This window comes from Mustela nivalis (assembly GCF_964662115.1).
Source record: "Mustela nivalis genome assembly, chromosome: 17".
Classification (NCBI taxonomy): domain Eukaryota; kingdom Metazoa; phylum Chordata; class Mammalia; order Carnivora; family Mustelidae; genus Mustela; species Mustela nivalis.
This window is the reverse complement of record NC_139036.1, coordinates 1,655,097-1,679,224: the sequence shown is the minus strand read 5'-3', so window position 1 is coordinate 1,679,224 and position 24,128 is coordinate 1,655,097. Positions and strand designations below refer to the sequence as shown.

Below are 24,128 nucleotides of genomic sequence, written 5' to 3'. Positions count from 1 at the left end.
GCCCCCTTCTTGCCTCCGGTTACTGGACGCCTGCCGTGGCGGCAGGGGAAGCTGAGAACGTTCCACATCTCGCACATTTGCGAAACTTGCTGGCTTTAACAAACTGTTCCCCAAACACCTGGCCTGTACGTGCTCCGCTACCCAGCCTGGGCTGTATCATGTTCGGAGACCTGACACGCTCTCCCCGCCTTGAGAAATGACCCAACAGCTGTCAGAGAAGCTGAAGCCCATCTCGGCTCTGGCGAAACGCTCACATCGTGGAAACACAAGCCTATTCGGTCAGACTTAATACGTTTTACAAAAGCCAGGTGAAGGACTCTATCTGGAAAAGCAGGAGAATCTTAGAAGCACTCTGAGAAGTAATTTTCTCCGGGGAGGAGAAAAAATGTGGAGCCATGGGCAGGGCAGTGGAAAGGCAGCTGGATTTGGATGTCACAGAAGGGAATGTTCACGTGACCTTGATCTCATGCCGGGCTCTTTGCGTGTCCTCAGGTGGGCTCCTTCCCGCCTTTCCTGCCCAGTCTTGGAGCCCATGGGCTTTGTCCTAGAGGGAATCGAGCTGAAAACCCACTAGGTTATAAGAGCCGCCAAAGGCCACAGAACAGCTCATCACGGAACCTTCCTTAAGGACAGCCCGTCTGTACCACTGAGCCTAAGACAGGAAGCATCCCATGCCTCCAGCGTAAGAGAAACTGCTCCTTACTCCAGCAGCATCTGCCCCGTTGGACGTGCGAAGGTGCAGGGCCGTGTGCGCCTCAGGAGAGCTCCGGCTCCCGCGTGTGAACGCTCCATAACAGACAGAAACACTTCACACAGAGCCCCAGTGTCCCAAATGGGCTCGAGGCTTAAAACCCTAAGCTGCAGTTTGGGAAATAAAAAAATAAAAAACAGGCACCATATCTCTGCTAACAGGAAGGCTGACTGTCCCGGGTCTCCAAGAATGAGAGAGAGACAGAGACAGAGAAGCTCTCACTGCGGGGAAAACCAAAGGACGGAGAAAGACTTCAGCCCCAACTGGCGAATCTGCTGAGCTTCTGCTCACCCTCCTGGCAAGTTCCGCTGTGTCCTCCCTTGCACCCCAGAGAGCTCCTGCCGTGTCCCCCCTTGTGCCCAGAGAGCTCTCCCCCCGCCCCAAACATACAAGGACCACGCATATGAGCCTGAGGAGGCACACAGGCTTTGGCGTTTGGAGCTTGTCGCATGAGCTCAGGACCTATCAGCTCCTTAGAAAGCTAGAATTCTAGAAGTTTGTGCCTAAAATCCATCCCAGTTGGGAGAAGGTCTTGAATAAGCTAATGGGTACATGTGGGGGCTCTACAGATGTTCTGCGAGAATCTAGCGCAAACAGCTGTACGTGACCCAGTGCTCCCAATGGGACGGCAGTGGAGCCCGGCCGTGGCTGTCCCTGGCCCACCCATCAGCGCCCAGAGGGCGACTCCCACTTCTCACTCACGCAGCAGCAGGGGCAAAGAAACACGTCCCAACAAATGTCCAAACATGACTGCCAACTTCCCAGGCGGTGACGGAGAAACAGAGGCAGACTCGGGGTGGGGAGGGCAGAGTTTCATGGGAAATGCAAGCAAAGATCTACCGTCCACAAGGCCCGTGTCTCGGAACAGAAAGAACAAACCGTGAGTGAAGCTGGACACATCGTTTTATGGACAAACAGGCAGCGGTACAAGCGCAGTGACTTCCATAGATACCTGCAGCAAATCCCCTTAAAAATGTGAGTAAAGACTAGCTCTCTGTGCAAAGGGCCTTGTCCTCCCCTAAAAGCTTTAAGGTCCTGAGAGCGCACTCTTAGCCAGATGCTCTTGGGGCCTCCCGGGCAGGATGGGGCGCCTTGGGACCAGGCGACAGCCTTCCCGTCTCCCCAGAGAGCCAGGGTGACTTGAAGGTCATCTGTTGCCCAGGACCTGGGAGAGATTAGACAGTTTCTTCCCAAGACGCGGTCTTCATGTCGGGCTGCTGGCGGAGAGTCCCCCCGCCTTCCTGGTAGAGGCCCAGAGGGAGGAAGCTACGCTAGTATGGGGACGGAGAGAGCTCTGGGTATGGTCATAAAACACACCTGGCGACCTGCAGAACGCCGTGAAGCCAGCGTATCAGAGTCACCTGCGGGGAAGCAATCTCGCATTCCAGAACCCACAGGCAAGCCTTTTACTGGAAGGGAGATCATCACTTAGCACCAATCGCACTCTGGTAGCCCTCCCTCTTCTGGGAGGCCCCGGCCGCACCCCACGCACCGCACAGTGCCCATGTCGAACGGCACAGTGGGCCAACGGCTGCGTGGCACAGGACAGCGACACTCTCACCCAGACCGCCAGGGTCACCCAGCTGGGGGAGCGCGGGCGGCCTCTCAGTCTCCTCCCAGGGCCGGCCCTGGCCAGCCAGGCCCCGCGGGCTTCATTCAAAGCGACGCAGGTGGTTGTACAGTGACTGGACGTAGGTGAAGACACACATGGGGTCCGGCCTGTGGCCCATCACCATCATGTCCTCCACCTCGATGAGCCGCTCGCAGTTGGCCAGGTTCCTGAAACACAGAAGCCCTGTCAGGGCAAGGGTCCCGGCCACCCGCCGGTCCCGCAGCCCTGCTGACAGAACGGCCCCCACCCCGGCCCAGGCCTTCCCAGGACCCGGGAGACCCCGGGGTCCCTCCCTCCAAGGCAGCACTGCCCAGACCCCGCATCCAGGAGCCACCGAGTCAATCCAGGTTCTCATGTCACCAGACTGCCTTGATGCACACTTCGGTGAAATTAACGTTCCCTCAGAAATTTCACTAAACGCATTTATAAGTTTGAATCTGAATTCTATTAGCGGTCTTTTAACACTTGTCTGAGACCCACGCTGGGAGACACGGCCCACACCCGCGAACGTGCCCACGGTTTCACAAAGGTGCCCTCTGCCCCCGAGATTTCCCCCAGATGCTGGTTTCTCACCCTCCTCCACACTGCTTAACTCAGGCACCCCGTTTCACCACCTACTGGCTGACGGGTCCCAAGGCCAAGGCCAGGAAGTGGCCTACGACCCCCTCATGGCCTCCAGGCCCCCGGGGCCACACACACTCAGGAACACTGGTCTAGCCTTGGGGCCCGGTGTAGAGGGGAAGCTGGGAGTTCTCTGGGCTGGAAAGAGAGGGGTCTCCCCGCTGTCCCCAGCCCCTGGGGCAGCACCCACAGTGACAGGGGTCAGCACCAGTCTTCAGACTGTCGGTCCCTCCAACCGCTACCCATGCTGCCCAGGGCACGGGAATCATGGCACCGACTGGGCTCAAACGCCCACACCTGGTGCTGTCAGCATCCGTCCCTCTGTGGTGGGGCGGGGTTCATGGTCCCGAGGTCACCGCCTCCTCCCCCGTGAACAAGTACATGACTGTCAGGGTTCACGACCTGGCCCCTTCTTTACTGACTTGGGGTAAGAAAGACACTTCCCTTCTCCCAGGCTCCGACCACCCTGCACCAGGAAGCGGGGCTCTCTGTGCCCCCAAACAGCATGGTTAATTAACACCAGCGGTACTTGTCATTTCTGTCATGGCGCTCAATTTAAGGACCATGCACGTGGACAGGACAGCTGGTTAGAATTTGGACTCTGAGCAGCTGGGTTTGGAGGCTGGCTCTGCAACTCGTGCCCCCATCCCATGCTGGTACCCCGGGGCCGGCGGGCCAGTGCTGGTGCTTCCCACGGCCCTTCCCTAGTCCCACGCCCGGGACTGGGATACAAGCTCGGGGCCCTGCCCTGCATGCTGGCTGGACACCAGCCTCCTCTCAGAACCCAAAGATCAGAGTGAAACACAGACATCTGTCCTGGGGCCCACTGCCGCCTCCCCCTTGGTTTGGAGTGGGTCCCTGTGAGGGAACCCAGTGGCTTCATGAGGTGATGGGAGGCTTGGCCCCAGGCAGAGCTCCATGGTGTCCCTGGCAGGCCAGGTCGGGGCTCCGTGTCAGTGAGGTGTGAGCTCTGACCAAGGGCAGGCCTGTGGGGAAGGGTTTGCTTTGCTGGTGGGGAAGCGTTGCAAACCCAAGGCCTTCCCACCTCGGCACGTCTGCCGGGCCATCCCCCAGACACGGGGTCCACAGCCCCCAAGTTAGATAAGAGCCATCTTAAAATCCTGACTGTCAGCCTGGAAAGAGAACAGAGTGCCAGCCCCCAAGCACTGGGGACAAGAAAGCAGCTCTTTCTGCGGTGGCCCTACTCGGCTGGCCCTCTCTGCCCCAAGGCCAGGAAAGTTCCCCTCACACGTAGGCTTTTTCGCCTCTGCGTCCTTCCTACCTATCCGTCCCACACGTGCATTCTCAGCCTGACTTTTCCCCACATCTCCTGCCAGAAGAGAACCTTCCGAGAACCTCCCTATCGTGTCTTTCTACAAGACTAAACAGCTCGAAGGGCACCAGGGACCATGTCTGCGTTGCTTCTAACGTCCTCCCTGCCTTCTTACCAGAGGGCGCCCAGAACGGCGGTGTGTTCCAGCCCGTGCAGGGAGAGAGTGCTGACCCCCGTCTGCACTCCCGAGGCTCCCACCACGGGCAACACTGCCCGGACAGCAGGGCTTCCCCATCAGGGTGGCGGTGAGGATGGGGATGAAGGCCTCCCCGGCCTTCGACGGGAAGCCGTGGGCAAGGTCCCGGCTCCCCTGCCAACCACCGGGGCCCCAGGCCCCACCCCACCAGCCACAACGGTCACGTAGAGTCTCCTAGGAGCTGAATGAAATTTCAGAATCAGAATATGGTAAGAGGAAATGATGATCGGTACTGACTTTTACAAAAATACATGAGTCTCAAAATACTCGAGGCCCCCCTGGCTCTTTCTGAAGAGCTGAGACCCAATGGACACATCCATAAACCTCTCTCGTAAAAGGCGACACCAGCTCGCTGCAAGAACTCAGACACCGTAGACGCGTCCAAAGGATGAAGGACGACCATTTTCTAGTGAGTTCCCGAGGCCGCACTCTGCCTGGGGCTGGTTCCGACTCTGCCTGGGGCTGGTTCCGACTCTGCCAGTCCAGCTCTACCCAGATCCTCCATCAGCACGGGCTGGCCCAGGAGGGACGTGGAGGAGGGGCACGGGGTTATTTTTACTTAAGGCTTCTCTAGATGCAGATGCCCAGCGTGGGCGACCGCCTCCCAACTGGCTTTGGAGACACACGGTAACCGGAGAAAAGGACACATTCCCCACAGGGCACGTGGGAGCCGCGGGCCACGCACCCGGCCCTGGGCCTGCCCTGATCCACGGCTAGGGGTGGGGCTGGTGTGCAGAGGGGGCCCCGGGTGGGGGTGGGGTGCAGAGGGGACCCCCCCCATTGTGCTCCCACCCACCGCAGCCACCTCCAAAAAAGGGCTGGCGTTCCCGCCTTCCAAGCCCCAGAGGCTTGTCCAACAAGGGAGCTCGCGCTGCTGTCAACACGGAATTGCTGGCATATGAGGCCGCAGGAGTCTCTGGGCCGTCGGTCCCCTACTGGGACGAGGGGCAGCACCAACCCTGGCCCCACACAGGTTCCCGAGCCTCCGCTGTGCCTCTCTGGCCCTTGCTTGTGGAAGGGTCTGGAAACGTTCCCCGACGGGAGGTGCCCCCGCGTCCGAGGAGCCCGTGTACCCTCCATCGCACCCCACCCACTCCTGGCCAGCCTGCTGCCCACAGAACCAGGTGACCCAAACTGCACCTGTGAGGTCACCTCCCACAGGACCCCCAGCAGAGACCCCTTCCCAGGCCCTGAACAAGCTGCACCCCCGTCCCTCAAGGCCGCAGAAGAGCCCAACAAGGCCCCTACCCCCAGCCACCAAGAGCTCAAGGCCACAGGCCGATCATCCTCCCCTCCCCCGTCACAAGCAGGCTCAGGCCGCAGGGAGGCAAGGCCAGGCTGCGGCCCCTCCGCCAGCTCTGGGGAGGAGGAGTGAAGAACCCGGAGCATACGGCAATTCACCCCCAGGCTAGGAGTAGAGGAAAAGTGTGTCCAAGTCTAGAGGCTCCAGGATCCCACCCCTCCTGCGGGGAGAGCGCAGCCTCCGATTGCTCCGGCTCTGGCTGCGGGGTTTGGGGTGGGTGAGGGGGGCAGCATTCCCAGTGGCCCAGGGCCCCTCTCCCCATTCCGCCCAGCCTGGCCCAGGGCACGGCCCCCTGGTCTTGATGAAAGAGAACCCCGGGGGCCGCATGCGCCCCACACGCTCCGAGTCTGCACTTTGAGAGCCACCATTCCTGGGCTCCCACCAGCAAGGCGCCCTCCCCAACACCGGCCGGCCCCCTTGGCTCTGCTTCCCGCCGTCTGGGTCCGGTTGCATAACACACTCCCTCCAGAGCTGCTTCTGTGATTAGGATGACAGCTACACCAAACAGCCAAGAAAGAGAAGGTTCTGGAAGGATACACGGAGTTCCTGGGACCCCGAGTCCAAGGGTGTCACCCGAGACCACACTACGGGGCAGTACCAACATTCCGACAGCTCCGCCACGAAGCTGGTAGCTGCGGTCTCCATCATGCCCCCGGAGCAGGAGCTGCCTGCAGCCCCGGAGAGCTCCAGCCCCTCAGCTCTGGCGGGACCCATGGAACCGTCCCTGGCCAGGTCCAGGGTCCAGGCCTGGCGTGAGGCCTACCCTTGCTCAGGGCACTGGGAACACACAGGCTGCTGGGGTCCGATGTAAGCAGGCACAGAGGCTGCCCCGCAAGAGAGAAACGTGCCCTCCAGGAAACTTGGCTTTGCGGGGGGGCTTCTTTCCCTCCGACCTTCTGCCCCCGAATTCCTGGTAGCCCTAAACATCCTCCACTGTCCCCAGGCTGCCCCACCCTCTGCCCCCTGATGGTGTCCAGCCAAAGGAGGCCCCAATGTGAGGACAGAGCCCTTTCCCCCAGCCCCTGCCCACCGGCCACTGGGAGCTGGTGCATCTACTACTCTGTCCCTGCAGCCACTCTCCAGCCCCCCGAGAACACAGGCAGACCAGCCCAGGGAATTGCCTGCACCCCCACTGGAGCCCTGATGCCCCACGTGCCACCTCGAGCCAACCACCGCATCCCAGACAGGAATCCCAGACGGGACACCCCAGACTCTGCCCCACCCAGCCTCCTTGCAGAGAGTGGGTCTCCGGGAAGTAGACAATTTCGTATCAGATGCCAGGACAGCATTAGAGAAGCATGATCGACTTGTCAGAGAAGCTCTTAAGATGTCTCCCAGGCAGACCTTCGATCTCCTGCTCACCCCAAAGCAACGGAATCTCCCCACCCACCCCGAAAGAACAGGTGGGGTGCCCTGGGAGACCCCACCCCGCGGCCCCCAGACCACACGGCAGGGCCAGGCACCCAGCAGGAAGGGCAGGTGCGACGAGCCGAGCGGCAGCTCCACAACGAATCTGCGCGACCCCCCCAGACTAGCGTCTCCCCGGCGGTGCAGGAGGTGAGCAGAGTGGAGGGCCTCGCACCCAGCCTGCCTGCGGCACCCCCACCCCAGGGCCGACGCCCGCTCGGGACCCGCCATGCTCACTCAGCCATGGTGAAGGCCAGCTCAAAGTTCTTCTGCCGCTGCGCCGGGCTCAGGGCGCCGTAGTCGAAGGCGTCAGGGAAGAAGGAGTGCACCAGGGCGCAGAAGGCCATCCCGTCGCTCCAGCTGGAGGAGAAGTTCTGCAGGTCCACATGCTTCCAGGCGGCCAGGGGTCAACACAGGGAGGTGAGTGGGCGCACGGCTCCCCCACAGGCTGCCCCTCCCAGCGCCCGCCAGGTCAGCAAGAAGTCACAGCCACCAGACCCCAGCTGGTCAGGTGCACAGGTCCAGCCTCAGGAGCCCCAGGGTTTCTGAGCACGTGCTGTGGGCGGCCAGCAACCCCCGGGGAAGGCCAGGACTCCAGCCCAGCCCTGTGTCCTGGCCCCAGAGGCACCCTGGCCCCTGGGGAAGCCGGGACTCCAGCCCACCCCCACGCCCTGGCCCCCGAGGGGACCCCGGGCTGGGGCGGAACCCAGCTCACCTGGTAGCCAAGCGTCTTCTTGCGACACCACTCCAGCAGGAGCTGCTTGATGCTGCTGGCGCTGGCCACCCCGAAGCTCTGGGACCGCTTCAGCTTGGCCCGTGCCTCGCCTTTGCCCCTGTGCGAAGGGTACAGCCTGCAGGGGGGCCCTCCTCCTCCTCCCCCCAGGCCCGGGGCTCCCCGGTGATCCCACGCCCCCAGGAGCATGTCCCCGCCGGCTCTGCTCCCCCAGGGAGAACCTCCCTTGACAATGTCCGCAGGTCGGTCCTCCCTCCAGCCCCCAAGTGCCTGTCTATACCCCAATCAGGACCGCCAAGCCCTCAAGGCCTGAGGCCGCTGCCCGAAGCTCCCCCTTCCCTTCATCCCCGCCACCCTGAGGCCACACTCACTGACAGGGTTCCTTCCTAACCAGAGAGGGGGTCCTCATCTGTACCCCAAGAACACTCCCTAGCAGCCGAGATCGGGCTGTCTGCCTCCGCCTCCCTCCCTGGTGGGAGGCCGTCAGGACGGGAGGGGGGCGTCCTCACCACACAGGCCTGGCCCCACCCTGCACACGGCAGGTCAGGCTGACTGCTGGATACCTATGCAAACACCAGCTCTGTCTCTGCGAGGGACAGGGTGCCAGCCACCGTTCCCCTGGGAATCCCTGTCGTGCCCAGAAACCAAGGGAGGGTGACAGAGGGCCTCCTGGGGCACCCCCAGAATGGGCAGGAGAGGGGCTCTCGTCACGGGAACAGGGCCGGGCCCCACTCTGGGTCAGGTGTCCGTACTTGCCCGCGGTGTCCTGCTCCCACTTCTCAAACAAGGCCTTCCGGGCCTGCGCCCCCGACGTGCGGGGCAGTGTCTGCGACCTCACCAGCTCCCTGCGCCGGGCCTGGGCCGTGGCTGGCGGCGGGGGGGATGGGGGCGACCGGGGCGGCGTTGCCAGGGGTGGGCTGAGGAGAGAACCACGTGTCAGGAACACCAGGCCCCCAGGGCCTCAGCCCCCCCACCCCCACCCCCACCCCACAAGTGACAGAGTGACGGAGGCAGGGGAAGCGGCAGGGACAGAGGAAGCCCCGCAGGCTCCAGGCCCACCCTGCCGAGCTGGTTTGGGATCCAGCCTCTGTCCAAGCCGCACACCCAAGAGAGCAGCCCCCTCAGCAGGTGCCAGGTCCTGGGGCGGGCAGGGCGGGGGTACCCCAGACCAGCCCCACGGGGCCCAGCCCGCCCACCACTAGATAAGACCCTCTTTGTTTCCTCCTCAACCGTGTGCCAGAAAGTCACAATTTCCCTTTATGATTACAAGAAAAGCTGAGCCCCACCGCCCCCATCCAAGCTCCAGTGTCCGTCTAGCTGGCCTGGGGGAGCCAGGAGGAGGCCTGCACCCGGGGCGGTGGGGGGGCCCACACACCTGCCGCAGCCCAGGCGCCTCTCCAGGTGCCTCCTCCATCCCGAGCAGGCGGCGGGAACCACCCAGCGGAGATAGCCTGGCCAGCGGGGTGCAGACTGCCTCCCTCCCTCCATGCTCCGTGGGCCTGAGATGACCCTCCCAGCCTCGCCAGGCCCTGATCTGAGGCGTCCACATAGAAACAGCTGCCGCCACGTTTCTCCAAGCAAGACTGTGCAGGGGGAGAGCTGCCCCGCCTCCACGGCTGCCCTGGCTCTGGACCCTGGCTCGCCTTGGGGGGCAGGGACGAGACCCCGATGTGGCCATCCCGACCCACCTGTCGCCGTCCCTGTCTGCCAGTACTGCTGCATAGCTGACACCAGACCGCGGGACACAAGGGCTCTTCTCTGCTGGACAAGGAGAGAAGACAAGTAGGCCTGGGTGCAGGGAGGTCCCACCGCCGGCCCCTCCCGGCCCCAGCATCGCTCCCCGGACAGGAAGTTGCCCCAGGCTCCCGGCCCCACCTCGGCCAGCAGTTGAGGGACAGGAAGCTGGGAATGTAAAGCAAGGACACAAAAGGGCTGGTACAGGTCCCCACCCTGCGTTTAAGGGCCCAGGCCTCCCGGGCCGCTGCATCTGCAGCAGACACTTCATTCCCAAACCCTCATTCTGGAAGCCCTGCCCCGGGACCACCACCGACAGCCTGACCACAGGCCAGACCCGGGGAAGCATGCCAGACTGTGCAGGGGTGCAAACCACCTTCTCCCCGCAGCTCCACCTGATGACAGCCATGGGGCGTGCCTCAGTCAGACAGGGATGGGCCGCATGGAAGGGCCAGGGGAGGGGGTCATGGTGGAGGCCGGGGTGGGGCTGCAGTGCCACCCCAGCTTTTCTGGGTCTCTTGCCAAGCACCCACCTCTGCGCCCTGCCCGCCCTCCACCTTGGGGTGGGGTCTGCCCCCAGGCCCTGCTCTCCTGCTCCTACCACTGGGACCGGGAGTCCAGGCCATGGTGGGCTCACTGGGGCTCAGGCTGGGCACCCCCAGGACGGCAGCAGACGTGGGTGAGAGAGCTGTGGCCGAGGTCTCCCCGGAGAACCTCTCCGAGACCCGCGTGACGGCTGTGACAGGCTGGTGGGGCAGCCGCAACGAGAGGCTCACGGGACGTGGCTTCGGAGGCTCTGGAGCCGGGAAGGTTTGGGCAGTTTCCGGGGGTCCTTCACCCAGACCTGGAACACGTGACCATGGGGGCAGGGGGCAGGTCAGCCAGGCATCCAAGCCGACTCAGACGCCCCAGGAGGACTCTAGCCTCCCTGCACCTCCCCTCTCACCTCCTCCGGGAAGGCCTCCCTGACCTCCCTCTTCTGCAGACACCTCAAAGCTCCAACCAGACTTTATGTCTGTTCCAAACTGCCCTCAGAGTCAGCTCAGTAAGCATGAGCAGCCTGTCAGCCACTGCACTGCTTGCCGCTTGGAGGAGCGCTCAGCCCCAGCCGCACTCCTCGGGAAACAGGGAGCTCAACACCTCCCGAGAGCACCCGTTTCCCTCTGTGTTTAGAAAGCTCTGCTTCACCCTGAGCAAAGCCGCCCCCTGACAGTCTCTCTAGCTGCTGGGGTCCGGGTTCAGGTCCCCTCCCAGCCAAGTGCTGGCCGGGCACAAAGGCAACCCACGCCCCCACCCCCCCCCCACCGTCCAGTGCCGTTGCCCCTACCTCCCCCTGGCTGGTGCCCGTTCTCGATGACGTCCGAGGCTTTCCGCGCCTCTGGTTCGCCGGCTTCGTCCTGGTGGTCCAGGCTCTGCAGAGACACACGCCCAAGGAAGCCCCATCAGGCAGGGCCCGCTGCCCCCCCGCAGACCACTGTCTAAAGGGCCCCCTCATTCTGGGGCCAAACAACCCACACGTTTGAGAGGCAGCCCCCAGAAGATACCACAGTGGGCCCAGGTCCCACGGCAGGCTGGAGTACACCCAGCCCCCGCCACGGAACCCCTGGTGTCCAGCCAGGCAGACGTGCCCAGAGTGCCAGGGACAAAAGGTAAGGAGCCATGTATAAGGTGACCCGGCATTCTCCAGACCACTCCCCAGGCCCCGAGAGCCAGCATCCCAGGCTGGGCAGGCCCGTTCGTGCTAGCCGGACCTGCCAGCCAAGGGCTGCCAAAACCAGAAGCACAAGGTCCTCTGGGCCAACGTCGGGCATGGGGCACCGAGGACTTTCATTAGACCCAGAGCTATGACGTGCCCAGGTGCCCGGAGCGGGGGGACTGCCTGGTTCCTCAGGGCCCCTTCTTCCCTCCACACAGCAGCAGAGCCGACCCCAAAAGCCCCTGGGGGCCTGGTGTCCCAGCAGCGCCACCGACCGCCATGCTGCTCGACTCAGATCAGCCCCTTCAGGTCTCCGTTTCCCTGCTGGAGGCGGAGGCAGCTCCACGAGTCCCCTCTGAGCGTCCCACAGGCGTCAGGACCTTTTTCTGGGCCTGGTGCTTAAACCAACGTGCTTCTGCCTCCCACAGGCATGCTAGCCTGTTTGACAGAACCCAGGGGCTCAGAGAAGGGGCCGTCCTCGGTCACACGTGAGGACCCCCTGACATCTGTGGCTGGGGGAACATTCTCCTCCACCGGGACCCTGCCCTTCTCACAGGGAGGGTCACGTGGAGGCCCAGACCCGGGGGTAGCCTGGCAGGAAGGGAATCCAGGCCGACCACTACCAGGCCTCTCCTCAGGGGCTACACTGGGCACCTGGAGAGGCTGACCGTCCCCTTCCCCGACACTTCCAGGCTGTCTCATGGTCTGCAAGGTTCCCAGACGACTAACAAAGCCCATCCCGGGCCCCGGACTCAGCTGCTCCCACGACGAGGGCTGGTGGCGGCCACTCTGTCAGTCGGGGTCGGGCGGGTGGGGGACCCAGGACCTGGAGCACACACCACCAAGCCAGCCTGACAGTCATGCCTCCGGCAAACTTCCTCCAGCCCAGTGGGCCTGGGAGGCCTTCCCAAGCCAAGTCTGGAGTAAGCCCGGCAGACGAGGAGGGAGGCCATTCCCGGCGGAGCGACTCATGTCTGCAGAAACAGGCTTCCACGCACAGAGCACTCCGATCCAGCAGCAGGAGACACACCGCGCAGCCCCTGGTGCTGGCCCCGAGGGAGGGGACACAGGCCCAGGCTGCAAAGGCAGGACCAGAGCTTTGGGGGGAGGGAGAGAAGGTGGAGGATGGGGAGGGACGAGGCCTCTTCAGAGCTTGGGCTTTGGATCCTAGACACTTCTAGGAGGAAGAGGGGAGTGTCGGTGGGAACGGAAGGATCTGGGTCTGGGGCACATGGAGTGTAAGGTGAGCCTGGGGCAGCGGGGACACGAGGTCAGGAGACGGCTTGGTGTCTGTGCCCGCAGCTGAAGAGGAAGGATGGAGGACCAGGTGGAGCAGGAGTCCTGCCTCCCCAGCACAGCGGAGGAACAGATGCCCGGGGCGCATGGGGCCTGGGGTGGAGAGAAGCAGCATCTCAGAGGGGAGTAGCCAGACAGGCAGGGGGAGGTGGGAGCATGGGAACCAAGGAGGCAGGTGTGCCACAGCACCCATGGGTGGTCTGGGGTCAAGGAGAAGGTGGCGATGAGCTCTAGACCCTTCATGCTGGGTTCACGGAAGAAGAGCTTGCTGGTGAGCTCAGGGACTGAATCGGGCTGGTGGGGAGAGAAGCCGGTGGAAACGCTGGTTGTGCCAGGAGACAGAGCAGTTACAGGGGCTCTTCCAGGTGGATGCGGTGGGACAGGGGACCCTCTGCAGGTGGGGTCCGCAGAAGTGAGAAAGGCCAGAATTCCGGTGACCCCTCAGCTCCTGACTCAGGAGGGCGGGGGAAGGATCAGGCCCCCTTGCGGGTGCAGTGCAAAAGGCGGGGGGCACTTGGGAGCACCCGCAGAGGCACCTGTGGGCTGATCTGAAGCCAACTCAGCAGGGGGAGGAGAAACAACCCGTCCACCCTGAACCCCAGCCCCCACCTGTCAGCAGGGCCAACTCCGCTCCGGGGTCTCCATGTCCCCCCACCCACCCTACTCTGGTCCAACCGGTGCCACAGGTCCAGGTAGGAGCCTGGAGGGACAGGCTGATGGTGAAACCATTTCTTAGGAATGTGGGTCTTTATGGGGGGGCCCCAGACGCCTGTTCCTGCACGTCGCAGGTCCCCCACCCCTGTGAAGCCCCAGGGAACCGGCCGCCACCACCAGACAGGAAACAAGCTCTGGACCAGCCAGATTCCCATCAAGGGGTCTCAGCCAGACTGCAGCCGAGCCCAGACCCCCCGGGTCCCCTGCCCCTCCCTCGAGGAAAGGGCTGTGCTCTACCCATGTCCCAGGCCAATGGACTCCTCGGAGCCCACCCTCCACCCCATCATCACACGACCCAGAAGCCTAAATCCCCGTCCTACTATAGGCAGCGGCGGACCCAAGGTTTGGGACCCAGGTCTCCCAACCCAACCCAAGACTGGCCACAAAGTGCTCCAGCCTTCCAGAAAACAGAGGACAACTCAGCATGAACTTATCCCCGGAGCCTGGGGCAGGATGGACCCCTGGCCCCCACTGGACCTTAGTCTAATTAGGGAGAGGAAACGGGGGTAATGATTGAGTAAGCTCCCCAGCAGGACCTCTGTGCACCGAGCCCTCAAACCAAGGAGCTGGGCTGGAGCGAGCCCTTGCCGGGGTCCCCAAGCACACCCTGGGGCCTCCAGCTGGCTCTCCCAGCATCGGGGTCAGCCTGCCTCAGCCCCATGGGGAGCCCTGGGGACAGGAACTGGTCCTGCGGAGTTCCCCACCTGGGCTCTGTGTGACGGGGACGGAGGCCCCTGTCTGGGAGTCCAGGGCTGAGGACATTCATGGGGGCAGGGCCGCAGGGCAAGCGATTTCAGGGTCTCTGGGGACAGTCCTCTCCCTGGGAAGTTTGGAAACACTTTTAGGAGGGTGGGCACATTTTGGGTGTTCTCCTTTCTGCCTGACCCTCCACACCCTTAGCCCGCATGCAGCCCTGGAGTGACCAGCACGCCCCCCTCTAGGACTGCTGCTCCCCCCTCCTTCCCCCACACTCGGTTCTCAAGACTCCGTCCCAATGCGGGCCTCCCGAAAGCAGCGACCTCTGCTATCACACAGGCGTCTGGGAGAGGAAGGCAGATAAGGGAGTCTGGTTTCTCTCGTAGGCGGGCCTGGACCGGAGCTCCCGGCAGCTGTCCCTGAGGGCCTCTCCCGCCACCACCTCGAGAGAACGCCGTGGCTCCGGCTCGGCCCGGGACCCTTCCAGGGAACAACTCCGGCCTGGCCTCAGGCGGCTGCCATCCACCACAGGCCCCTGCCGGCGGATGTCGCTGTTGAAGAACCCAGTCCACCCAGCACAAGGGGCCCACCCAACCTGCCCAGCTCCATCCCCCTTGGTTTAGATACAGCTCCCATCTGCTCCAGGGACTGGGGCCTCCTACGGGAAGTCCACCCTGGTTGCTCCCACGCATGTCCGGCCCTCTCCCTCCTCTCAGACCTTCCCTGGCAACAGCTCTGTCCTCTCACTACCTAGCAAGGCCAAAGTGTGTGCACTGGGAAGTAGATTAACCCACTCTTCCCCCATTAGGTTCAGGGTCCATTTCTACGCTAAGTAGGACCCACCTCCAACACCTACAAACCCCCAGTTTGAAACAGCAGAAAGCAAAAGGCTCTCTAAATCTGGCTGATTACAGAGGGGTGGGGTAACCCGTAATGGGACTCTCCCCTCTTGACACGGGGTGTGAGAGACAAGGGGCAGCCCCGTGCCCAGCCTGAAGCCGACTCCCCATGCAGGACGGGGCACGCTGTGCGGGCCAGAGCTGCTCGTTCCCCTATATGAGTGCACATGAATGTGCACGCGGCTCCGCACAGCTCCTTTTGCTGCCAGCAACGGGTCCGCGCTCGTCAGCAGTGGGGACCAGCGCTTCTGAAGCCAGGCAAGGGGGAGCTGCGCCCCCCGATGGAAACCCCCTCCCCGTCCTCCACCCAGGTATCAGTGATGTTCGTCTTTCTGAGGCCCGCAACCCCCGTTCCAGCTGGGTGTCCGTCCCCATCCCTGAAGAGCCACAGCGGCCCTGCTGGCCCGTGACCCCAGCCTTGAGATTTTGGGGGCCCTGGCATCTCCTGCTCATCACCCAGGGCTCCTGCCTCACCTTCTCCTTCTGCCCTGCAGCCCTCCCCCGCTGCCACCTTCAACGGCCAGCTCTGGCCTGGTGTCTCCCTGATGTCCACCCTCGACTGCCCTTGGCACCCCAGATCTGTGGCTCCACCTGCTCTGGGACAGCGTCCCCTAGATGTCCCCCAGACCCGCCCATGCAGCATGACCCCAGCAGAGCTGTGACCCAGCAGCTCCCCGGCAGGCTCCTGTCTGTGCCCAAATGACACCTCACCATGCGGACTCCCCCTTTCAGACCTTGCCCCAAGGCAGCCCCTGGTCCCCATGCCCCTAGCTCTGCCCCCCGTTCAGGCTGTCTTCTCTCCTGGGGCTGTCCCACCTTAACCCACCCTGTCTCCAGCCGCCCTCCACCCTGCCATCCGTCCTTGCAGGAGCTTGCAGATGGCTAGTGGGAAGACCCTGTCCCTCTCTGCCCGGCACCCCTCACCCACCACCCCCATATCCAAGAGGACCAGCTCACCTCTGGCCGATTCCCACTGAGGCAGATGATTGGAGAGCCCCCTGACATGTGTATGAGCAAGCATGTGCACATGCACGCTCATCTACGCATGACGCAGACATTATTTTTCTGAAACCTCGGGCAGCTGCTTCCATTGAGTGTGTGTCAGAACACAACTTCAAAAACGGCCGATGACACAGTTTATTAAGCACGTGCGAGCTCACAGTGGTGACTGTATGCCATGGATGTATCGTGTTTTGTGCTCATGGGACAGAATTAACTGTATCTGTACTTGCAGACACTTTGCACAGATCACTGGCCCACCTGGGGGCTCTGCCACCCCCCATGGTTGAGGAAGGTCTTGCCCCCAGGGACAAAGCCTGGTTCCCTTAGCCAGCACCCAGAGGGCCCTCACAATTCACCCTCCCCCTCTCACTCCCATCAGGCTCCCCTCTGGCCAGGCAGTGCCTTTGGGTTTGCCGAGCCTGCCTGCACAGCCCCGTCCCACCTCCACCTGCCTGAGCAGCGGCAATCCCTGGGCCTCCGTCAGGCACACAGGCTTCCCGGGATACCCACTGGGCAGGCACATGGCTCTGGCTGCCCGTACACGGTTGGCACTGCGCCATCTGGGGCCATCTCCCACCCAGCTGGGACATCCTGGGGCAAGCACTGAGCTGATCCCCCTCCGTCTGGCCCCTGGGCAGCAACCCAGCCCACACAGGAGATTGACTGCATGAGGGATTGAGCCAAGGAGGGGCAGCAGGTGCAAAGGGCTCAGACCCAGACCCGGGAAACCCAATCCCAGAGCACATGCCTGAGCAGAGTGGAAAATCCCACCTAAGGGCCACTGCACACAGCATGGAAACCTTCTAACCTGCCTCTCCTGGAGGCCCCGTGCTCAGAGAAGTGACTGGTCCACACACACACACACACACACACACCCCATGAACTCCCTGCTGGTCACTGACCCCGCCAAGCTAGAGACTGCTCAAGGCTGGTTTCCCCGGATCCCTTAACCCCCTACCAGTTCCCAAATGAGATGACCCCAGCCACATCGTGTCCTCCTCGCCTCCGGCTCACACACACAAGGGGCCTGAGTTCTCAGTCTGGGTTAATTAATAACGTGAGCCGTCAGGCCTCAGTGAGCGGCAACGCGGGGGGCCGTGAATGGAGGTGGGGGTTGCTGACCATTCGGATACGCCCGCGGCGAGCAGGCGATGTGGAAATGGTCGGGGGCCCTAACTCAGCGCCTAAGCCCTTGGCGTCACGGGACAAAGGGGAGAGGGAGACCAAATTCTGGGCAAACCAGGGCCTGGTTCCAAAGAAAGGAGGGGGCCCGAGACAGGTGCAGCAAGCAGGCTTCTCCGACCCTCTCCCACAGCGGAGCGCTGGCCGGACCCCCACACCGAGTCCCAGCGGCCTGCGGCCCGCGGCCCCCAACCCAGCAGACGCGTGCGGGCGGGCGTACGCACTGGCGGCGGAGGGGCGGCCCCGGGGCGCGCAGCCCCACGCCCTCGGCGCCCACGCACCGGCGCCGGCGCTCCCCGAGCCTCACCTGGCTGCGGCCGGACAGCGAGAAGGTGGCGTGGCTGGCGAAGCGCGCGGTGCCCAGGCGGGGCGCGCGGCCGGGGACCCCGGGCGGAGGGCTGGGCGTGCCCGGAGTGCCGGCCGCGGGGGACGGGCCGGTCCCCAGAGCCTCCACCTGCCGCGTCAGGCGCTCGAGCTGCGCCTGCAGCCGCTGGTTATCTCGCTGCAGGTCGGCCACGGTGCGCGCTAGCGGGCCGGCTAGGCGCAGCGCCTCGGCCACGCGCCGCTCCACGCCGCGCTGCAGCCCCTGCATGTCCTCGTGCAGCGCGCGCACCGCGCCCTCCAGCGCCGCCTCGTAGCGGCCCAGCGCCTCCCGCACCGTGCGCGCCTCCTCGGCCTCGGGTCCCGGCTCCATGGCCGAGCGGAACGCACGGGGCGAGCGCGGGCCTGGCGGGGAGACGCCGAGATCCTCCGCCGCTGCGGGCTGCGACTGGCCACCCCCGGGCCGGGCTCGCCGGAGGGGCGGTGGGAGGGCGGGCGGAGGGCGGGGGGCGGGGCGGGCCCGCGAGCCCCGGGACTGGGCGCCGAGCGGGGGCGGGGCCTTGGGGGCGGGCCCCGGGCGCACGGGGCGGGGCGGGGGGTCGCGGAGGCGCGGATCCAGGCCCTCCCGCGCCGCAGTCCCGAGAGGCTGGGGGGTTGGTGGGGGGCGCTCCGGTTCAAGACCATCCCCCGGCGACCCCGGAGGAGCGGCGTGCGGCCTGGGCGAGGGGCGGCCGCCCCACCGGAAGAAGGCCTCGACCCCCAAGTGGACTTTACCCTGGGGACCACAGACGCGGGTTCTGTGTTCCCTTCGGGCTCTCACCCGCCGGGCCTGGTCCCGCTGGGGGTGGGGACTCCCCCGCTGCTCAGAGAGATCTGAGGGCAGCAGGAGCCTCCAGAACCGCCATCCCGACCCTCGCCCTGTCCGGGTCCCTGCCCTCTCTAGGCTGTGACAGGCTCTCCCAGGCACAGACTCACCTGGCGGAGCTCTGCCTGCCATCTCATGCACCTGTTAAGACCGGGAGCTGGAGACCCGCGAGAGGTCCCCTCCCAGCCCCACTCTGTGTGGCTCCGTCTTTGTGTCCTCCTGGCCTCCGGTCAGAAGGGGCTCCAGGCTCCCCAAGGGGCCCCTAGTGGGGGATCCTAATAGGGGATCCAGGAGGTGCTGAGGTCTGGCAGAGAAGAAAGGGAGCACCTAGGGTGAATCTCCAGATCCCGGATGAGCAAGTTTTGGACTAGTGGGCCCTGTCTCTCCATCAGTCTCAGTCAGGGCCTCTACCCACAGGCCAGGGTTCCCAGCACTGTTCCCTCTCAACACTGCTTTCCTGCCTGAACCCAGACATTCCTCCCTTCCACCTCCCCCACCGGACAAGCCTCCCGAGAGAGGGAAGAATGCAGACAGCTGTTGCTTCAGGAAGACCAGACTGATGATGGGCAAAGATATTCCGAGTTCCTGTGTCATTGTCATCTGCTTTAAAACAAAAACGGGGCGGAGGGCGCCTGGGGGGCTTAGTGGGTTCAGCCTCTGCCTTCGGCTCGGGTCTTGATCTCAGGGTCCTGGGATCGAGCCCTGCGTCAGGCTCTCTGCTCAGGGGGGAGTCTGCTTCCCCCTCTCTCTCTGCCTGCATCTCTGCCTACTTGTGATCTCTGTCTCTCTGTCAAATAAATAAATAAATAAAATCTTTTTAAAAAATAATAAAATAAAAATGGGAACATCCCATTCTTTTCCCAAAAACCTTTGGGAACCTTTCCTGACTAGCCTTCTCCTTACTAGGCCAGGCCCACCTGAAGGAGGCTCAGTGGCTGGGCGAGCTCAGCTTGTTGCCTCAGGAGCAAGAGGTCTGAAGGGCTTGTGCCTGTCATGTCAGGCTTCCCGGACTGTGGATCAGCCTGGCAGATGCTGAGCCGAACTCGGATACCCCCCCCACCCCGCCCTTGCTCCCCTCCACCATGGGGACCGGAAGGAATGCTGGGTTACCTAATCCAAGGAGCCTTCCAACAATTATTTCATGAGAAAGTCAAGTGCCAAAAGGCGTGCATGTTTCGTGTGTGTGTGTGTGTGTGAGAGAGAGAGAAATCGAGCGTGTGTTCCAAGTAGCTGTCTGCACTGGGGTGAGCCAAACCGCTCCCTGCCTTCTTTCTCCGGGCAGAACCTTTGGGAGAGGCTGGGAGAGGCTAGGAGAGGCTGGGAGAGCCCTCCCCACCCCTCTTCCAGCCTTCATGACCCCTGCAGGTCTAAGCATGGGAGGCCGAGGATCAGAGACCCTGATCTCAGCCAGAAAAGCCCATTCCCTTCCCTTCCCATTCCTTCCCTTGAAGAAGCTCTTTCCCTTCTTCACCCATGGAAGAACCGGGTGGTGAAGTCCTAGGAGGCACTGGCAAGTGTAACCCCCTGGGCCTGAGCCCGCAGCATCCATGTGGGTGGGCGTGGGCAGGGGTCCACCCACCCTTTCCCACCTCCCACCACAATGAGTTGTCTGCTGTCGCCATCCATCAGGATAATATTTGGGAGGAACTGCTTAGGGGCAGGGCAGGGCTCCCTCTGCCGCTGAAGTGGGGACTCCGTCAAGGGCAGAGACGGGGCTCACTGTGAGTTCTGGGAAGGCAGACAGTCCAAGAAGCAAACCATCCCCCCTTGGCCGCTCTCCCTCCGTAGTCACACCACTGAGTCAGTAGCTGGAGATGAGCCTGGGAGAGGAGAGCTGTACCAGGAGCGGGAAGAGGGGTCAGGGGAGCAGGAACTGAGGGAGGGCACCCTCCTGTGCCTGCCGGGCTGGGACCACCCCTCCACCCTCCGCACCCCGGGTCTGTGCACACGGATGCTTGTGTACATGTGCAGCTCCGCTCCTCAGGGAGCAGGGCCTCTGTCTCAACCATCCATCCACCCCCACACCTGGGACAGCACTGGCCTTAGAAAGTGCTCGGGAATTCCTGGGTGACTCCTAGATGCCTGGGCAAAGGAGGCTCACTGGTTAGCCCGTGGGCTGCTAGGTGGCTGGACAGCAGGAGGAGGGAAGGGAGGCTTGGGTAACCAGGAGGTGTGGGGGTGCCATTCGCTGAGATGGGTCAGCAGGTGCATTAGAGGGAGCCCTGGGACTCACAGAGGCTGCACGCAGCCCATCTCCAAGGTCATCTCAGCCTTTGTCCTAGGGATCCCTCTACGCCCCTGTGCCAAGAAGAGCTCAGGTTGGAGGGTCATGGGCCAGGGCAGATGGGCCTGCCACACCCTCCATGGAGACCTCAGCTCGCAGGGCAGGGCAGCCAACTGGCCCGGCCATCTAGCTCCGTAACTGGGAAGGTGCAGGAAAGCAGCCACACCCCACACCTCGCCACAGGTGCCAAAGGGAGCACGCTAACAAGGGCTCTAGGAGGTACACTCCAGGCCTGGGTCGATCCCCGGGCAGACATATCCCCCCACACTCCTCCCAAATCCTCAATCCGCCTCGCCTCCACCCTGGAAATGGCCGCCTTGTTGTGAGACCCTTAGAAGTGGGCACGCAGGGCGTGTATGTACCCTGCTGGGCTCAGGAGCCAAGTATAGAAGGACGGGGGTGGGGTGCAGGAGCCCAGCCCCAGGGCAGGCAGCCTTGGAGTCTTGTGTCCGGCCGGGACCCCGGAGAGGGGCAGGTGGGGCTTTGCTCACCGGAAACAGCACCACTGGGGCTGATTCTGGGGCCCTGAGGGCCTTGGGAGTTCAGGGGTATCCCTGGGTCACTCCACCCAAACCTCAGACTTCATGGCTCCACCCCCAGGGGAAACTCTGCAGCTGCCCTGTTCATCTCTTCCTGTGCACCTGAGGGCGCATCTGTGCACCTACCCCCGGGGCTGGTCTGCCGGGGCAAGGACACGCGGGCGTCAAGGGGTCTGTAGTGCTTGGTCTCGGACCTGCACATGCACGCTGCAAGGAGGGCACATGGACGCATTTGGAGGAGGGACCTTCATGCACGTGCTAGCAGGGGCCGAGTGTGCCTTCCTACACACACGTGTGTGCATCCGGGACATGTGCTGACACGGACGCCGGGATGCATCCTGTGATGCCAATACCACACAGGGTGCGTGCGAGCCCGTCACGCACTGCCCGAGCGGCCCCACACCCCACGTGTGTGTCCCCATGTCCACTGCATCCTACACTCTTGCTTCCTTCCTGTCCCTTTTCTCTCCACCTCCGTCCGGTCCCTGGACTGTGCACCCCCTCCCAGCTCCGGCCCCGTCATTCACTCCTGTGGGCAAGCGGCTGGTGGAGCTGGCAGGGACAGACGCCGCAGAAGGTGCAGATCCCGGGTGCCATGGGCTGCTTTACTCTGCTGCGCAGAAGACACCAAGGGCGGCTCTGGCTTAAGGACGTGGTGGTGGTACGGGGCAGAGCGGGGTGGGCCTCTGGGTCCCGGTTGGGGAGGAACTTCCCACGGACCTCTGCTGGGGCTCAGGCTAGCCAGAGGAAAAAAAAAAACACCCGCCCCGGCCTGAGCGGCTGAGGTCCTCGCGCTGACCCAGGGGCTCTGCAGGGTGTGGACTGGAGACAGCTGCTTCCAGCCCAGATAAAGCCATCGGGCTCACATTTTCCATTTCCAGGAGCCCCAGCCCCTAAGCCCTGGCCCCATGGCCTGGGGAGGTCTGCACAGGCTCACCCTGGGAACGGCAGCCCCAAGAGGGGACACCGAGGTCTGGGAAGAGCCACAGCTTGTCCTGGGCCCCTGGGCTCTGGGGCTAGGATCTCAGGGACAGGACAGCCCGGAGCCCTCACATCTTACATCCTCCAGAAACCAGCCAGGGTGGGAGGAAGGAGAACCGCCCCCCCGCACTCCCCCTACCCCCGCAGGGCCCTGCCCCTGCTCCCTGGAGTGCCACTGCTCCCACCAGGGAGGACCCCCTCACCCAGGGGCCAGCAGTTGTCCTTGGGGGCAGATCTGGGCCTCAGGCTCTGGGCTCCTTCTGCCTTCTCCCTGCCCTTCCCTCCCCTTCCCCCCAAAGGCGTGGCCCCTCCAGCCCTGCCTGGACAGCTCCCCTCCCCCTTCCCGGACTATTTATAGAGCCTGGCTCAGTGGCCTCCAGGGTGAGAAGAGCCAGAGGTCCAGGGCTACGGCTCACCGGCTCCTGGGGCCTTCCCCAGGGGCCCCCCGCAGGCTGGGCAGTGTCTCCTTTCAGTCCAGCAAAAGGCCACTAGCTCTGAGTGAGCAGCGGGGGTGGGGAGGTCAGGCCTCGCTGGTGGGGCATGGGGCCTACTGGAGCCTCCTGTAGCGGTAGCCACGTAGCCACGTAGGCCTTGCTCAGGAGCTTGCTGGAGACAGCTGGGGCTGCTGTGTCCATGGGAGGCTCCAGGGCCCACCAGCACCTTCTCACACCTCCCCTGCAAGCCCCAGAGGCACCTCAGTCTAACAAAACCGTCCCTCTGACCCAAGGGTCCCTTCCACCAAAAGGAAATGCCTTCTGGTACTGAGGAAAGCCCTTCCGGGACAAAACTCACTTCCGTGCCCTTCCCCCTGTCCCGTCTACCACTCCCGCCCATTCCTCATTCTCCACATCTTCAGAGCCCACCCAGATGCTGCCTCCTCTGGGAACCCTGCCCTGATGAGGTGTGTCCCCGGTCACCTCCACTCCCTGCCCCGCCGTGCCCGTTGGAACACATCCCTTCTCTCTGGTCCCGTCTCCGTCCTCTGATGTGCAGCTCATGTATGTCTGGAGTGGGGAATCTCTGTTTGGGGTGCAGGGCTGGGGGCTCCTCAAAGGGCAAGACCCTGCCTCACTCATGCTTCTGCCACCCCCGCCCCCAGCTCCATCAGCCACTGCGGTCACAACAGTGAATGAGGGTCTGGAGCTGGATGAGGGGTGCACGGACCTGGGACTGGACAGAGGTGGGCAGAACAAGAGAGAGAAAGGAAGCGAGAGAAACCCGTCCTGTGTCCTCTGAGCCCCAAGGGATGGGCTGGTGTCCCTGGGTCGGGAAGGCGGCGGGGGCAGCCCAGGCCAGGTCTCAGTGACACGGCGAGGCCCTGGGCAGCAGCCAGATCGGTCACCCTCATTCTTTCCAGATCAAAGTTCCCCAAGGGACCAGCCTGGAACCTGACACTGGCACGGGGGGGGCCGGGCCAGCTGGCCCCACTCAGGAGGAGGGCGTGGAGAAGCAGGACACCTGTCCCCAGCCCCAGGGACAACAGGCCAACAGCCCAGGGAGGGGACCAAATGCACCAGACCATCCCCAGCCCCACCCTCCCATGAGGGCTGAGACCCCTCTGCCCCAGGCCTCCGAGGACTCCAGGTCCCCAGGGGCTCAGCGCCTCTCCCACCAGCCCTCCCCGTGACCTCTCCCCTCTCCCAGGGCTCCCACCACAGACCCCCTCCAGGTATGCCTCTCTGACTCCATGTACCATACACCATACCCCATCCACATCTCTCTGCCTCTCCATCTCCGGAATGAGGGGTGACTGTGGGGCAGTGTGTGTTCACCTTCCTCTTCATTCTCCAGGTTTTCCCTGACGGCAGGGTAGGGTGGGAGAAGGAAAAGGGCAGAACCACCCACCCCCGCTGGAGCCAGGCCTCTGCCGTGTCCGGCGTGGGCAGGGAGGAGGCAGGCCGAGTGGGTTTGGGAGGGCTGTGTCGGTGCACGGGCCCGAGTCTACAGCTCATCCACCTCCCTC

General features: G+C 63.5%; 1 protein-coding gene across 2 annotated transcripts; it reads right to left on the bottom strand.

Moving 5' to 3' along the window:
• Positions 1 to 1,636: 1,636 nt before the first annotated feature.
• SMTNL2 (smoothelin like 2) lies at positions 1,637 to 17,953 on the bottom strand. 2 transcript variants are annotated; one of them, XM_082707798.1, is made up of 8 exons: positions 17,483 to 17,953; positions 11,018 to 11,102; positions 10,292 to 10,534; positions 9,645 to 9,717; positions 8,709 to 8,873; positions 7,939 to 8,056; positions 7,461 to 7,612; positions 1,637 to 2,530 (listed from the first exon to the last, which is right to left on the bottom strand). In XM_082707798.1, the coding sequence occupies exons 1-8, from the start codon at positions 17,867 to 17,869 to the stop codon at positions 2,404 to 2,406; spliced, it is 1,350 nt and encodes a 449-aa protein (XP_082563924.1). In that variant the 5' UTR covers positions 17,870 to 17,953; the 3' UTR covers positions 1,637 to 2,403. The 2 variants fall into 2 exon arrangements, with proteins under 2 accessions (XP_082563924.1, XP_082563925.1); XM_082707799.1 differs by having other exon boundaries at positions 9,645 to 9,714.
• Between the last annotated feature and the right edge of the window lie 6,175 nt (positions 17,954 to 24,128).

What these genes read in the sequence shown, in the direction of transcription:
- SMTNL2 (XM_082707798.1), bottom strand. Translation starts at nt 17,869, where the DNA reads ATGGAGCCGGGACCCGAGGCCGAGGAGGCGCGCACGGTGCGGGAGGCG. An exon ending in CGCTGTCCGGCCGCAGCCAG is followed by an intron (nt 11,103 to 17,482) that starts GTGAGGCTCGGG and finishes GTGTCTCTGCAG; the next exon opens with AGCCTGGACCACCAGGACGA. An exon ending in AGAAGACGCTTGGCTACCAG is followed by an intron (nt 7,613 to 7,938) that starts GTGAGCTGGGTT and finishes GCCGCCTGGAAG; the next exon opens with CATGTGGACCTGCAGAACTT.